This window comes from Equus caballus, chromosome X, assembly GCF_041296265.1.
Source record: "Equus caballus isolate H_3958 breed thoroughbred chromosome X, TB-T2T, whole genome shotgun sequence".
Lineage (NCBI taxonomy): Eukaryota > Metazoa > Chordata > Mammalia > Perissodactyla > Equidae > Equus > Equus caballus.
In genome coordinates, this window is record NC_091715.1 from 66,941,575 (window position 1) to 66,958,780 (window position 17,206).

General features: G+C 38.2%; 1 protein-coding gene across 5 annotated transcripts in view; it reads left to right on the plus strand.

Annotated features, from left to right (window-relative positions):
• Positions 1-17,206, plus strand: part of KIF4A (kinesin family member 4A) — a 121,299-nt gene that overhangs the window by 60,017 nt on the left and 44,076 nt on the right. For 4 of the 5 annotated variants that reach the window (XR_002805395.2, XM_023633649.2, XM_070258718.1 and 1 more), the window contains exons 11-15: positions 4,456-4,588; positions 6,528-6,586; positions 6,703-6,808; positions 11,558-11,614; positions 12,859-13,044. Coding sequence is in view for 4 of the 5 variants with exons in the window: in XM_023633649.2 (XP_023489417.1) it covers positions 4,456-4,588; positions 6,528-6,586; positions 6,703-6,808; positions 11,558-11,614; positions 12,859-13,044 (541 nt within the window). In the remaining variant the exon portion in view is untranslated. The remainder of the gene's footprint in view (positions 1-4,455; positions 4,589-6,527; positions 6,587-6,702; positions 6,809-11,557; positions 11,615-12,858; positions 13,045-17,206) is intronic. The other variant, XM_023633651.2, reaches the window with a different exon arrangement.

A 17,206-nucleotide genomic window follows, 5' to 3' on the forward strand; every position in this document is an offset into this window, starting at 1 on the left:
GGCCGACTGGTTAAGTTCACGCACTCCGCTGCAGGCGGCCCAGTGTTTCATTGGTTCGAATCCTGGGCACAGACATGGCACTGCTCATCAAGCCATGCTGAGGCAGCGTCCCACATGCCACAGCTAGAAGGACCCACAACGAAGAATATACAACTATGTACCGGGGGGCTTTGGGGAGAAAAAGGAAAAAAATAAAATCTTTAAAAAAAAAAAAAGGAAAAAGAAAAAATATGCTGCAATGAATAACCTTGTGTGTGTATATTTTCATATTGTTAGTGATTTATCTTCAGGGTAGATTTCTGGAAATGGGATTGCCAGGGCAAAAGGTAAGTACATGTGTGGTTTTGTTCAGTATTGCCATATTCCCCTCCAGAAGGGTTATACCAATTTGCATTCCTAACAGCAATGTGAGAGTGCTTGTTTCCCTACAGCCTTGCCAATACAACGTGTTGTCAAACTTTTTCCGTTTTTGCCAATCTGATAGGTAAGAAAGACTCAGTGTTGTTTTAATTTGTATTTCTTTAATTATGAGTGGGTTTGAACATTTTTTCACGTGTTTCAGGGCCACTGTTATCTCTTTTTCTGGTGAATTGTCTGTTCATGTGTCCCATTTTTTCTATCAGATTTTTTTATATTTTGGCCCTTTTTAAAAAAATTGTGGTAAAATATACATAATGTAAAATTTACCATTTTAGCCATTTTTAAGTATACGATTCAGTGGCATTAAGTATATTCACAGTGTTGTGTAACCATCACCACCATCCATCTCCAAAACTTTTTTCTTCTTGCAAAACTGAAACTCTGTACCCACTAAACAATAACTCCCCACTTCCCCTCCCCCAACCCTTGGCAACTACCATTCTACTTTCATTTCATTGGATTACTCTAAGTACCTCATATGTGTGCAATCATACAATATTTGTCCTTTGTGACTGTCTTGTTTCACTTAGCCTAGTGTCTTCAAGTTTCATCCATGTTGTAGCATGTGTCAGAATTTCCTTCCTTTTAAAGGCTGAATAATATTCCACATGTTGGGTATCCATTCATCTGTCAATGGATACGGGTTGCTTCTTCCTTTTAGCTATTGTAAATAATGCTGCTATGAACAAGAGTGTGCAAATATCTCTTTGAGATCCTGGTTTCAATTCCTTTGGGTATATACCCAGAAGTGAAATAACCGGATCATATAGTTACTCTATTTTTAATTTTTTAATTGAATCACCATACTGTTTTCCATAGTGGTTGCACCATTTTATATTCCTACCAGCAGTGCACAAGGGTTTTGACTTCTCCATCCTTGTCAACGCTTATTTTCTGTTTTGTTTTTTTGTAATAGCTACCCTAATTTGAGCCCTTGTTTTTAAGAGTTCTTTATATATTAGTGATATTAGTCCTTTGTAAGCAGTGTGTGTTACAAATATTTTCTTCTAGTTTGTTCTCTTTTACTTTGTTCATGGTGTTCTTTTTGTCATGGAAAAACTTTAATTTTTATATAGTAGAAAGTTTATCAATTGTTTTTTAATTGCCTCTGGATTTTTTAGCAGCTTTATTGGGATATAATTTACATACCATAAAATTCACTCATTTTAAGCGTACAATTCAATGAGTTTTAGTAAATTTACAGAGTTATACAACTATCACTACAATCCAATTTTAGAACATTTCCGTCACCCCAAAAAGATCCCTCGTACCCATTTGCAGTCACTCCTATTCCCACTCCCAGCCCTAGGCAGCCATTAAGCTACTTTCTGTCTCTATAGGTTTGCCTACTGTGGACATATCATATATGTGGAATCATGCAGTATGTGGACTTTTTGTCTGGCTTCTCTCACCTATAATGTTTTTGAGACTCATTCATGTTATAGCATGTATCAATACTTCATTCCTTCATATTGCTGAATAGTATTCCATTGTCTGTATATACCACATTTTGTCTATCCATTTACCAGTTGATAGACTTTTGGGTTGTTTCAACTTTTGGGCTATTCTGAATTATGCTGCTATGAACATTCACTTGCAAATTTTTGTATGGACATATGTTTTTTATTGGGTAGATACCTAGCAGTGGAATTGCTGGATCATATGTTTAACTTTTTAAGAAACTGCCAAACTGTTTTCCAAAGTGGCTACACTGTTTATTCTCCCCATGCTTCTGGATTTTGGTTCATAGTTAGAAAGCCTTTCCCTACACCAAGGTTAAAGAGGAATTCATCCATGTTTTCTTCTAGTATTGAGGTCAGTTTTATTTTTTACATTTCATTTTTCCTTTTGGAGTTTATTCTTATGTATGATGTGAGCCTATTTTCTTTTAACATCCTTATTTTTAATAACTCAATCATTTTTTTCTGATTATAAAAGTGATACATTGCTTCTTGTAGGACACTTAGAAAAGTATAAAGAATAAATATTAAAATTGCCATAATTTCATCACCCAGAGATGGCCAACCTCTCTTTGTAATTCTCTCCCTTTGGGTAATTTAATCTCGGTTTTCTAATAATATTTTAAGAGTGTTGGATAAAGAAACTAAGGAAAGCTGGAGTCTCTTAAGGACCTATTCTAGTATACCCAGTTTAGAAGCAATTTGTCCATTTTCCTTTCCTTTCAATTTAGCACAGTCCTGTTTCATGTAAGACAAGACTAATGAAAACCATTTCAGACTTCCAACTACCTAGAATATATTATAGGATATCGTTTCAGCTACAAAAGTAATAGAGTCTTAGAAACCGTTAATGAATCAAACAGTTGAACTCAATTGTTCAATGTTTTACAGAGAAATAAAGATGCTACTTCTTTTCTTAAAAATATGTACTTATATTTTTAGAGACATTTCGCTAAGTTTTTTACAAAATGTACAGTTTATATACATGTTGAGTTTTTTTTTTTTGCTTTTTGTCCTTGGATTATATTTTTTTCTTTTTGAATGTGTGTCATTGAAGCTTTTGTACTGATTTTCTGCAAGTGTTTGTCAATTTCCACATGCTCAGCTAACTTGAATTTCTGGCATTGGCAATTAAATAGCATGTGAAAGAGGAAACATTGGTTTTCTGTTATATTATCCTCCATTTAGAGAAACCTTGGACATTTTTAGGGGAAAAAAGCTATTGAGTTAAAAGTATCATTACTTTGGACCTTAACAACTTACACGAACGATGCATGGAAGTTTTCAGTTTAATTACAATGAGAAAATAAGGAAATATCAGAGCAACGTAAATTAACACTAAATTTACTGATAGTTCATTTTTATAATCCACATTTTAATTGAACATTCCTTCATAAGAGTCTTAATAAATTCTCAAGAGTGTAATATGAGACCTTATGGTGTGGTCCTGCTATTAACTTTTTGATAAAGAGCATGCTAAGGTCTTCTGTAAGAATTCGTGGAGGTCTTAAGCTGGATGAGAGGGCATCTATTCCTGAAACCCTTTTCTATCCTTTATTGAGATTGAGAACAGCTGTTCCTTGTCCTTTTTTTCTCTTTATTATAGCCTTGACAGCTATTCATTTTTCCTTTCAGTATCCTTCAGATCAAATCTTCACATCTGATCTTTTTTCACCCGTCCTGTTTTCCAGTTTTGAACATTTACTCCCAGTGGATTACAAAATAACCCCAAAAACTTAACTTCTTGTTGGTCTACTTAATTAGTTTGGAACTGATATCAAGTAATCTGCATAAATTCCAAAGGTTTTTATCTCTACATACATTCCATCAAGCTATTTCTGTTCCTCCTTTCCACTCCTATTTGAAATGGAAACCATTGTTGCCACCCACTCTAAGCAATTTAAAATTGGTAGACAAATGAACAGGAGGCTATGGGTCATCATTCTCAAGCAAGGCAAGCACTTAGAAGGGAGCATGTATTTATGCAGAATTGTGAAATGTGCTCTTAGTGGCCACTGGTCATCATTTCAACTTTCTGACTTCTTAAATGCTATTTCCCTAAACGTTATAGTAACTAGGTAATTGACTTATGCTGATGAGGCTAACTTTTGACCCTAAGCAGTGTCACTTTTACCTCCTCCATATGTCTTCTTTTCCTACTTCCCTAATCTTTAATGAGGGATTGAGAGTGGGAAGAAGAGAAGAAGAGGGAGAGAATATGTATCTTAGCTACAGTTAGCCTTCACTTCTTACCTTCATGGCACAAATAGAAAGATCCTAAACCAAGAGCCAAGGGTAGAGGTTAGTCATTCCTGTTCCAACCATATCTGACTTTAATTATTACCGTTCTCCAAATCACTAATTTAGAGTATTTCAGGCATATGTTTCTTATTCATCCAATATACTGACTGATTGGGAGAATATATTGGAATGGACACACTTTTTCCAGACTTTTGGGGGGTAATTTTAAACCAACCGCCCTACTCAAAAGGCGTATGGGATATATTTTTATCCACCTTTGATATAGGTGTTATCAATCAAGTATTTTTCTAATATGTTACTTTCTTTGTTTTAGTGTAGAACCATCAGAGAATCTACAATCCCTGATGGAGAAGAATCGGTCCCTGGTAGAGGAGAACGAAAAATTAAGTCGTGGTCTGAGCGAGGCGGTTGGTCAGACAGCCCAGATGTTGGAGAGGATCATTTTGGTGAGACCCCAAGATTAAACTACTAGCAATATGGATATTTACTAGCTTTCGTTTCTGAAATATTTAATATGCTTCTTAGTATGACAGATAAGTTATGTGGAAAGAAATGAATTAGTGTTACTATATCCTCTGTGGAGCCCCTCTAGGGTAAATACATGGGCTTGTAATCAAACAGACAGAAAAGTTAAAAGAACTGTACAGTGAACATCCATATGTTCACCACAAAGAGTCCACATGAATCCCATTTTAAAATATATTTGCTCTAAAATATCAGAGAGGAAAGAACCAGCTCCCTCTGTCACCTTAAGTCCTGCCTAATCTTTATCCATAATACCAAGTCACTAAGGTTTTAGTTCCTCTCTATCTCCCTTCCCCTAACATTGTCACATTTCATATCCCATCCTAACAACTGCCATAGTGAGATAGAATGGCTGGGAAATTAATTTTAATTCCTTTATATATGGTTAATTTCCAAAGAGTGGATCACTATGTAACTGATCACACCAGTTTTGAATTCTACTACCTGTTTGATAGTAACCTCCTGGATCTGTGAGTGCTGGCTCTGTCACTAATGTTTTTCAACTAGTCTAAATACAACTTAGTCTTTGATAACACGACTATCGCCAGTAGTGAACTGTTTCCCCCAAAATGTAATTGAACATCTGTAATCTATACACCTTCACACATCAGTGTGCTCTCTAGTCAAGGAAGGGTGAGCTGCTTAAAGATTTCTTATTTTTTTGTTTAAGATTGGCACCTGAGCTAAAATCTCTTGCCAATCTTTGTTTTTTTTCTTCTTCTTCTCCCCAAAGCCCCCCAGTATATAGTTGTATCTTCTAGTTGTAGGTCCTTCTGGTTCTGTTATGTGGGACACCACCTCAGACTGGCTTGATGAGCAGTGCCATGTCCGTGCCCAGGATCCAAACTGGCAAAACCCCGGGCCGCCAAAGCAGAGCATGCGAACTCAACCACTCGGCCATGGGGCCGGCTCCCAGATTTCTTTAAAGGGGCCAAATCCTACTTCCATTGTATTGTCCGTTGCTAGCAGAAGGATGAAAATGGGATCTAGGGGATTTTTATATATAGTTTTCTGTCTCCAGTACTGCATTTTATGCCTTTGAAGTAACTCTAGAAGCTGTGTTTCACCATGTATGTGAGTGTAGCTGACATAATAGACAGTACTTGACCTTCATAAGGTTGTTACAATGGCTGCCTGATAGGCTTATTGTTTGATGTCCTGTCAGAACTTCATAACAAGCAATTTTTATCCTATATAAACTGTCCATCCCAAATCTGTTGCAGTATCTAGCATGTTACAGATACTGTGATTGAAATAAAACGAAAAATATTAATCACCTTTCCCAAAATGTCACTACCTCTGCCATTTCTTCTTCTCTGCGATCATTCTTGTGCCCCATCCTTTTTCTTGCTTTCTTTTGCTAAAACTAGCCTACCATATCAGATAGTGTAACTTGAAAAAACTCTCAGCTCATATTCAGTGTGAGGCCCTTCTATGTTTTAAATGCCCTTATGCCAGGGCTAGGGAACAGTATAGTATAGAAGGTAGTTTAAAGTAACTGGGTTTTTTTGCAAACAGCGGAGAGTAGCATGCCAGGAAGTATTGCTTTTTCTCCCAGTTGCAAAGTTCTCTATGGAATTAAGGCTTCACACTCCATCCCGTAGTCTGAGCTTCATGGCAAGCAGAAGACCCAGCTCCTTGGATGCTATTTTTAGTAGCTCATGTTGACTGAAGGACTAATTTCCATGACTCTTAAAGAATACATTTCTCAGTAAATAACCAAAGCCCACTAAATCCTCTATTAGAGCAAAGGAGGCAGGCTCTCTACCTAGGTTTTAATCCATAGGAGTAGGAGAGAGGGCATAATTAGGTTAAGCTGTCAGGCACTGCCACTGATGATCTCCTGGGTCTTTGTTGCAGACAGAACAAGCAAATGAAAAAATGAACGCCAAGCTAGAAGAACTCAGGCATCATGCAGCGTAAGTTTCCTACCAGATGTATGCTAGTGACCCCTACTGCCTTAGTATATAACTATGGACCCTCTGGCCTTTGCAATATATAATTAACCCTTGGGTTCCTTTGCTTGAATTTTCAGCTGCAAAGTGGATCTTCAAAAGCTAGTGGAGACTTTAGAAGACCAGGAATTAAAAGAAAATGTAGAGATAATTCGTAACCTGCAGCAAGTGATTACTCAGCTATCGGTAAGCCAAGTAGGGACGGCATAAATAGGAATATTGCTTTCCTTTGTTTCTCTTGATGCATATAAACATGTCTAATTCTGTGCCTTTTGCTGAAACAACTAGATTGTGAACTGTTTGAGGACAGAGATCATGGATCACTGGATCTGAATATTAAATTTGTTAAATCAAAACAGACATAGGTTACATATGCAACAGCACAATAATATTTCAGTGTTCTAATCAAACACTAGAAACAGCAACATAGCAGTGCAAAATTGCCTGGGTATCATGAGCAGCAGTCATTGATTTGTTGTTCTTTCAGTGTAGGCTAACTTAATAACAGGCCTTGTACCATACCCCAATTTTATTTTATTTTATTTTATTTTTTTGAGGAAGATTAGCCCTGAGCTAACATCTGCTGCCAATCCTCCTTTTTTTGCTGAGGAAGATTGGCCTTGAGCTAAAATCTGTGCCCATCTTCCTCTATTTTATATGTGGGACGCCTGCCACAGCATGGCTTGATAAGCAGTGCTAGGTCTGCACCCGGGATTCAAACCAGTGAACCCCAGGCCGCCAAAGTGGTGCATGTGAACTTAACCAGTATGCCACCAGGCCAGCCCAATACCCCGATTTTAAATAAGCTGAGTTTTGACAGATGGCTTAAAGCAACCAAGGAACACCATAACTCTTTTATGATCAGTAATGAATTAGTTTGAATGATTGTTCTGCTGTAAGTTCCCATTTTTATTTATTTTATTATAGTAGTTGTGGGTGGATTTGGAGGAGGGGTATTTGTTGTTTTTCCCAGAAGAAAAATTCTTACAATCCCTCCACCCTAAAAACTTATTTTTATTTTTGGTGTTCCTTCTCTATCTTAGTCCTTAGGCATATATACTTTTTAAAACTTGAAATCATTTTATGTTAAGGGGTAATGGTTGGTTAAGGAGTTACAGTTGGTTTTGCTCCATCTCTACTCTCTTGTTTATTATTCTGAAGCAGTCATGTGTATGTAAATGCTTGCTGATAATTTCTAGCTCTTGGGCAGAGGTTTTAATTTAAGCAAAACAGTGATTCTCCGCCCCAGGTCTTGCCCAGTGTTTTCTAGAGTTGTCAAAAGGTTATCACAAAATCATCCACATCTATATTTTACTCTTAAAGAGTCAATGGAAAAAAATACCATCCAGTATTGTAAAGGGAAGGTTAGGATGGCCAGTTCCAAGAAATTAAATGAATAAACTCCCAAAAGACTAGAAAGCAATGTTTTAGAATAAGTATAACTGTACAAAACTATCACAATAAGCCCAAGATTACAGTTCATTTATATAATAAACAGGCCACAGTTAATTGAGAACCTGGGCTCCAGAGCCAGATAGACCCTGGTTTGAAGCCAGTTCTGCTAGTCACTAGCTATGTAACCTTGCTAAGTATTGTATCAAAAGAAAATAATTTAAGTGACTCAGAGGTTAAAGGCATTATTCAGCTGATTCACTTAGGGAGCACCTGAACTCCAGGTAACTCCCAAGTTGAAGCAGGATTGGAGTTTTATAGGGTGAGAAGGGAGGGGGTGTGTCCTTGTGGTTTGGCTCAGGTAGCAGTTTTTGTTGTTAATTGCTATGAAACTTTTGGTTGGAGGCTGTTCCAGTTTTCATGCCTCTTGCTCAATCCCATTCTGATAGTTGTCTGATTATTTCCAAGACTTGTTCTTGCAAGCCTTGTAGTTTGTCAGTTGGTCAAGTTCACAGGTGAGAGGGACGGCAAAGAAGGGGGAAAGGGAAAGGAGGCAAGGAAAACTAGGGACCCTCTCTCACGTCTATTTTAATCCTCTTACATTAGCGATATGGGCAAAGCGCAGTGGGAACACAAAGGAAGGAATGATTAACTGCCTGGAAAACTCAGGAAGGCAGCACAGAAGAAACTGGGTCCTAAAAAATGAATAGGAGTTTGCCACATAGACAAAGGGGAAAGGACAATCTATATAGAGGAACAGGTATATGCAAAAGCAAAAAGGGAAGTTTAGAACATGGTAAGAACTTCAATGTCGCTGAAGTATCGAGTGCATGCCAGAGAATGGCTATCACAATGTTAAATTTCACCATCTATAATTCCACTTAAATATAGCTGAAACATCTGATGTATGAAAACCTTGTGTGAACTGCCTCGGAATTAAGATAATCTAGACTGGAGAACCCTACTGCAGCCAAAGCTTATAGGATCAGAAGAGAGTGATCCAGGGCACTATTGTTCATGGCCGCCACACCAATCTTAGAGAATTTCATACCACCTCATTTCTGGGACTTTGAGTCACATGGGAAAGATGAAGAAGAACACCCATGGAACAAAGTTAATAAAATCAGAGAAAGCATATCCTCAGTGAGAATCTGGCAATATGACTGGTGCCTGGTGTGCCTATAGAGGAAGTTGCTAGTGGTGGCTGGCTCAGAGGAACTCTGTAGAATCAGTGTCTGCCACTAAAATTCACTTGGCACAGGAGAGTGCTAAAGATTGCCACAAGCTGATAAAGTCCCTGGCTTCCATCCACTGTCACAGCTAGGCAGAGTAAACCCTTTTACCCAGGGCTCCTGCTAGACTCTTGAATCAGAGTTCTCTGTGACTATTGTTTGGAGACCCTTCCAGCTACACATTTTTTTGGAAATACACAACAATGTATTCTCTGGCTTTTGTTAAGACTCACTACAGTGAAAGCAAAATGTTTCAAATGTAAGTGCTTGTGCCCTTCATTCTGGATTAAAACTATTTTTATTTTAAGCGATGGGTGAACACTCCCTTTTCAGTTTTGAAGGCAACCATTGTTCTTGGATCTTCCTCCCAGGGCTTTGAGGGCTAAACTGTACCATTTCTTCCCTTAAAATATAATTCCAGAAAACCTCTTTGTTGCAGTTACCTGTGAGGAAATTCATGCAGTCCTTTCATTCCCACAAAATCAAATGTTTTTGTTTTTACCCCCTCCTCTAAGACCAATTCCATAAAAAGCATTCTGCATGCCCAGTAATGGTATTGCCTACAGCCTACAAGCACAAACTTCATTTTGGAGGGTACTGCTGGTTAATGTAGCTCAGTGTACCCCTGACTTGTTCCCCTGACCATCACCTTCAGTAAATCATGTCTTTTTACCTTAAAAGAGGTTTTCAGTTGTAGCCTTAGAATGAGGGAGAAAGAGGCTGTTAGGTTGAAATAAATCCTATTGTTATACATTTACATTTAGGATTATGAAGGCAGAATCCTGCCATGTTCTTATAGAACATGTCACCAAGGCTTAAACCGTAGCATTGTGAAATTTCATTGGGCCAAAAGCCAAAAGGTAAACTCACAGTAACAACATGTCTTTTTCTAGGATTAACCCATCTACTTTGATCCTGACCCTCTGGAAGGTACTAGAAAAAGTCTCCAAAAGCCAGTGTTATAGGTTCTACTAATCTAGGATAGGCCTGTAACAAGTCCTTTTACTGAAACTTAAAACATGAGAGGGAGGAAAGCCTAACCATTAACCTATAATATATTGAAGTGCTCTGTTTTTTAAGAAGGATTTAGTATGTCCTGCCCTCGGAGAATCACCGGGACCAGAAATCATGATGAGAAAGGATATGGGAACACTGGAGCTTCCTTTGAATTCTCTTTGAGTCTTACTGGTTGGGAATTTCTGGGCAGAAGGGAAATGCTTTACAAACTGCTCTTACTAAGAGCCCCTTCACTCCTTGCCTTAAAGGAAGTGAGATTCAAGTTTCAACAACGGTGTAATGTTTCACTCAGCCGATGCAGAGACTCCATTTGCTAACCCTAAATTCTTTCCTTGCTATTGAACCAATAGCCCTTTTACCTATGACCTCCTTAATCATGTGACTTCCTGGAAATAATCCTTTCTTCCAAGGGCTTTGCGGAGGAATCACTTAAACAGAAGTGTTAATCCATATGTTGCAATGCCAGATAAAGCCTAAATTCCAGTGGAAACAACAGAGCTCGCTCATATGATAGCATGTAAACAAATTAGTCCTAATAAGTGGTTTTGGGTTTCCCTTCTTGGTGGTTGTTGTTCCAATGCCCCCAAAAGGAATTTGCCATTCTCTGGGAGAGAATCAGTGTTTACCCTCTCCCTTCAGGTAATCACTACCTAGAGTAGCTGTATGTGATTAGTTCTTATGTATATAAGAGACAGAGGCTGCAATACATTTGTCTGACTTCATGAACACATTTTTCTCGAGTATCCACTGTGGCATTTATTTCCTTATAGAGTAGGCTCTAGCTACCTTGACTGACTGTAAAATAAAAATAAAAAATAACCCTTCATTCTGTTCACTTTTCTGCTGCATTGCCTTTATTTGATATGTCTGTTCTTAGGATGATATGTTCATGAAAGCTGGCTAGATCTGCACATTATAGAGGTAGACTTGGTGGTAAAACATAAAAAGAAAGAGTAGAATCTATAAAGTGGGTTAAACTTTGGCCCGTTGGAATAGCTAAGTGTTTCACTCTGGCCCAGTGATCTCTGGCAGAGCAGGAGAGGTGCAATAAATGTGTCAGTTGCCACATGACCCTATTTTTTACGAAGACTGCACGATCAACCTTTATAGAGACAGACTCTTGAGAGGTTGGACGTGGAAGCATGTGGCTGTTGGGGTATATGTGACTATAAAATAGGTCCAGCACCTTAAATGGTCTCTGTATACACTTGAAAAAAATTAACCAATATAAAATCCACTAGTAAGCTTTGTTTCAGAATCTTTTCCTAAACTGAAACATTATTTGTCATTGTAGGATGAAACTGTTGCTTGCATGGCTGCAGCCATTGATACTACCGTGGAACCAGAAGCTGTAAGTAATTGGCCTCTTTGTGTAGAACCAGGAGCTTTAACTGTGTCGTTTCCTGTAAGTTATCACTCATCTGAGGAACAGAATCCCTAATTGCCACCATCTCCATAGAATGCCTTGGAAATCCAGAAAGCTTGAGTGTAAATCTCAGCTTTGTAAGCTCTCTAACTTGGATAGGCTCTGTCTCTAATAGTATAACTGGTAACGGGTGGCAGGGCTTCTTGGGGATGTCACTTTCCATATTTGTGGTCTGGCTTACTGATTTCTTATTAGATGCTAATATTCTGCATTGACTGTCTAGCAAGTTAATGAGGAAGGGAACAAATTAGGAAATTATGGCAAAGTCTAAAAAGCATTAGAGAAGAAATGGAAGAGAATTTTTTCTCCACATACTTTTCTATGGATGGGATGGTTAGGGGCTAAAAGAGCCAAGGAAAATATTTTGAGTGTTCAAGTTGCAACAATAGATAAAATGTATTAGATGTTGGCTAAAGATTATAGAGCCAGGTCAAAATCAAAGGCTGAACAATGATTTGATTGAGACAGCTTTTTCCGCCTAAAACAAATGTATACCAATATTTGCCGGTCTCATGGCACAGCGGTTAAGTTCGCACTTTCTGCTTCCGTGGCCCAGGGTTCGCCAGTTTGGATCCCGGGTGCCGACATGGCACCGCTTGGCAAGCCATGCCGTGGCAGGCATCCCACATACAAAGTAGAGGAAGATGGGCACAGATGTTAGCTCAGGGCCAGTCTTCCTCAGCAAAAAGAGGAGGATTGGCGGCAGGTGTTAGCTCAGGGCTAATCTTCCTCAAAAAAAAAAAACTATGTTTCAATTTTCTGAAAGAAGAAAGATAGGAGATAAATCAGGTGCCAGAGGTCAGCTCTGTGCGAATAAATGAAGCCTCTTCTCCATTTCCACCTTTCCTAAAAGTGCCATTTCCAGAGCCCTCTCTCCTCTAAGGACCCCTTAGAATGAGGTAAAAGTAAGAAATGTTGATCAGATCAATAAAAGAAAGAGCAGGAAACTTAGTTTGCTCTAAAAGAGTCAGATAAAGGATGTAAGAAATAAGGTTCTTGTAGAGCAGGGAAATAGGCTAGCTCAATTTATTTCAGATGTTTAAAGTAAATATATGAGAAGCCACAGTTTTATTAGTAATGGTAAAGTGGCTGTGAGGCTTGATGAAACAGTGCCTAAGGAACTCCAACTGCTCGTTTCTCTTAGAAATCATTATTCTAATCTTTTCCAGCAGGTGGAAACCAGTCCGGAGACCAGCAGGTCTTCTGATGCTTTCACCACTCAGCATGCTCTACGTCAAGCTCAAATGTCTAAGGAGCTGGTTGAGTTGAATAAAGCCCTTGCCCTGAAAGAGGCCCTAGCCAGGAAGATAACTCAGAATGACAGCCAACTACAGCCCATTCAGTTCCAGTACCAGGTAAAATGTTTACTAGGCCAGCATTTGTTCATGTATACCATCTCTCTTTAATTGTATAGGAAGAAAACAGGCACACGGTTTTTGGTGATGACAAGACATTATAATATGCCTAGGACAACTGGAGTTGTAACTATTGATTTAAAAAAGGATACATTCAGGATAGGGAACCTGTAGCTTTGTTTCATTTAATCTAATACCTTACCTTATGCAACAGATATTTAATAGTTTGATACTGTTATAATAAATGTGGTCCCTGCTTGTGGAGAAATTTGTTCTAATAACTATGCTGGGATTCTGAAGGTACATCTCTTAGTCGATGATCTAGGTTATAGGGTGAATTATGAAGAGACTTGTAGTAAATATCACATGACTTGGCAACTGGCTAAACTGTTTTTCCTAGTGGTAGTCTTAAGTGGCCCTTGCTAGTGAATAGCAGGTCTTTACTTAAAGACAAGTCTTTGGCTTTCAGGTTATCCACAAGGCTACCCTTGCTCTAGGCATTATTTTCTCTTGTAGCCCAGTGCTTCCATCACAAAGGGATGTTAGCGGAGCTAGTAAGGGGAAGAGTGGATGGTTTTCCCATCCAGTTATATGCTGCCACCCTCAAAGTCCTATATACTGGTATCGAGAAATCCCTGTAGTACTCATGCTTTTCTACCACCAACTCCCCTAAATTTTCAGAGTAAACAAGAAAAGTATTTCTACTAAATAATTTTCACTGCTTTTTTCCCCTGGGGTAAAGGTTGCTTCCAAAATAATGACTGAGTTGCCAATAGAGGTTTTATTTCCTTTTTGTTATCACAGTCATGTTTAACTTTTTTAAAACTACTTTTTATTTATGTCAAACAAATGCATGTATATCATTTTTAAAAGTCAAAGAGTATAATACCCAGAAAAATAAAAGCAATCTCCTGCCCTACTACCTTCTCTCCTGTTCCCTAGGCTTATACTTTGAGTTCTTTAAGCTGACACGTCCATATTTCTAGATAAGAGTTGGTAGTATAATTATGTTAATTTAAAAATTTTAGACATTATCAATTGACTTCCCACTATGAAAGATGGGAATATAGCTCTAGTATACAGCCACTCATGCAATCTGCTTCACCTCTATCTTTTTAAAATGGTTATATCACAATTTCAATTAAATGAATATTTAGTGTTTAAATTTTTATGATTATGTAAATATGTTTTACAGCTGAGCCACATGGTATATAATATGATTCCATTTTCTTTCTTGTACAGCTTTTTGTATTTCCTGGAGTTAATAATCTCATTTTTTTTTTCTTTTCATTAAGATTATGATAGTTTACAACCTTGTGAAATTTCAGTTGTACGTTATTGTCAGTCATGTTATAGGTGCACCACTTCACCCTTTGTGCCCTCCCCCCACCCCCCCTTTCCCCTGGTAACCACCAATCAGTTCTCTTTGTCTATATGTTAACTTCCACCTATGAGTGGAGTCATACAGAGTTTGTCTTTCTCTATCTGGCTTATTTCACTAACATAATACCCTCAAGGTCCATCCATGTTGTTGTGAATGGGACGATTTTGTCCTTTTTTATGGCTGAGTAATATTCCATTGTATATATATATACCACATCTTCTTTATCCAATCATCTGTTGATGGGCACTTAGGTTGCTTCCACATCTTGGCTATTGTAAATAATGCTGCGATGAACATAGAGGTGCATGGGACTTTGGGAATTGCTGATTTCAGGTTCTTAGGATAGATACCCAGTAGTGGGATGGCTGGGTCATATGGTATTTCTATTTTTAATTTTTTGAGAAATCTCCATACTGTTTTCCATAGTGGCTGCACCAGTTTGCATTCCCACCAACAATGTATGAGGGTTCCTTTTTCTCCACAACCTCTCCAACCTTTGTCACTTTTTGTTTTGGATATTTTTGCCATTCTACCAGGTGTAAGATGACATCTTAGTGTACTTTTGATTTGCATTTCCCTGATGACTAGTGATGATGAGTATCTTTTCATGTGTCTATTGGCCATCCATCTATCTTCTTTGGAGAAATGTCTGTTCATGTCTCCTGCCCCTTTTTTGATCAGGTTGTTTGATTTTTTGTTGTTGAGCTGTGTGAGTTCTTTATATATTATGGAGATTAACCCTTTGTTGGATAAATAACTTGTAAATATTTTTTCCCAATTAGTGGGTCGTTTTTTGTTTCAATCCTGTTTTCCCTTGCCTTGAAGAGGCTCTTTAGTCTGATGAAGTCCCATTTGTTTATCCTTGTATTGTTTCCCTCGTCTGAGGAGTTATGGTGTCCGAAAAGATTCTTTTGAAACTGATGTCAAAGAGGGTACTGCCTATATTCTCTTCGAGAAGATTTATTGTTTCAGGCCTAATCTTTAGGTCTTTGATCTATTTTGAGTTTATTTTTGTGAATGGTGAAAAAGAATGGTCAATTTTCATTCTTTTACATGTGGCTGTCCAGTTTTCCCAGCACCATTTGTTGAAGAGACTTTCTTTTCTCCAGTGTAGGCCCTTTGCTCCTTTGTTGAAGATTAGCTGTCCATAAATAATCTCATTTTTTTTTCATTTACTTAGTTTTCTATATACCTGTCAATAATTTATCTCCAAACTTCTTGACAGAATTATAAAACTTCTCTCAATATGGTCAAACATTCCAGGTAATTTAACAACCCATTTCTTTCTTGAAGACAACCCTCCTGGAATCTTCTATCCTGGTTTGCTTTCTCTAGGCCCATTGCTCAGCCGTTAACCGGGACCATCATCCTGGGAATCTGCTTCACTTCTTGTCTCTGTGTTGAAGCCAGTTCTGTGTCTTCCCCATTCTTGGGATGCCCCTTTATGTTGGTGGAGTACAACCCCAGTAGTTTTCTGTGAAAGAAAAATGTTTTAAACCATTGCATGCCTGAAAATAGCTTTTTGTTGTTGTAGTTGTTCATACACAGTTAGTTTGGCTGGGTTTACAATTCTACAGTGGAAGTCATTTTTCTTCAGAGTTTTGAAGGCTTAGCTCCATTGTCTTCGATTTCCAATGTTGCTGTTGAGAAGTCTATCGTAATTCCTGAATCTTTTTATTTGATCTGTATTTTTTTCCCCTCTGGAAACTTGCAGGATCTTTTCTTTTCTTTTTTTTTTTTTTTTGAGGAAGATTAGCCCTGAGCTAACTACTGCCAATCCTCCTCTTTTTGCTGAGGAAGACTGGCCCTGAGCTAACATCCAAGCCCATCTTCCTCTACTTTATATGTGGGCCGCCTACCACAGCATGGCTTTTGCCAAGCGGTGCCATGTCCACACCCAGGATCCGAACCGGCAAACCCCAGGCTGCTGAGACGTGGAACTTAACCACTGCGCCACTGGGCCGGCCCCTCAGGATCTTTTCTTTGTCCCCAGGTGTAATTTAATTTCACAATGATGTGCCTTGGTATGGGTCTTTTCTCATTTATTCTTCTTGCTGCTTAGTGAATCCTTTCAATCTAGAAATTTGTATTCTCCTTTAATGGGAAGTTTTCATGTATTATTTGTTTAATAATGTCTCCTCTCTCCATTTTTCCTTGCACTCCTCTTAGTCAGATATTGGACCTCTTAGATTTAGTCTCTGCTTTTCTTATCTCTTCCCTCCTATTTTCTATTTCTTTGTCTTTTTATTCCATTTTCTGGAAGATTTCCTTCCACTACTTCTGGTGAATTCTTTTATTTGCCTATTAATTTCTAAGATTTTTTAATCCTCTAATTGTTCCCTTTTTTAGCCTCCTGTTCTTTTTTTTTCATGGATGCAGTGCTCCTCTCTAAGGATAGATTTAAATTTTGTTGAGGTTTGCTTCTTCCTGCCTTTCCTCTGTTTCCTTCAAATCTCCTTCTTTAGTGTGGTGGGGTTTTTTTGTCTTTCTTTCATGTAAGAGCTTTTCTCAAATTTCCAGTGATCTTTGGCTGTCCATTCATATTTAACAGTGAGGTGGTAAAAGCCAATAGGAAGTTCTGTATGCATGGTTTTCTCTTGGGCTGGTCAGTTTCCCATAAAGAAATCACTCATTCTCCTGCCTGAAGTTGTGTGGGTAGGGTGGTGGTATACCCTATTTCTAGTAACCCAGAGAAAGTAAGGGAGTTGTAGTCTCTCCAGTCATATACAGACTTTTATTTAATCCTCTATGAGCAATATGATACTTTATCCCTGCCTT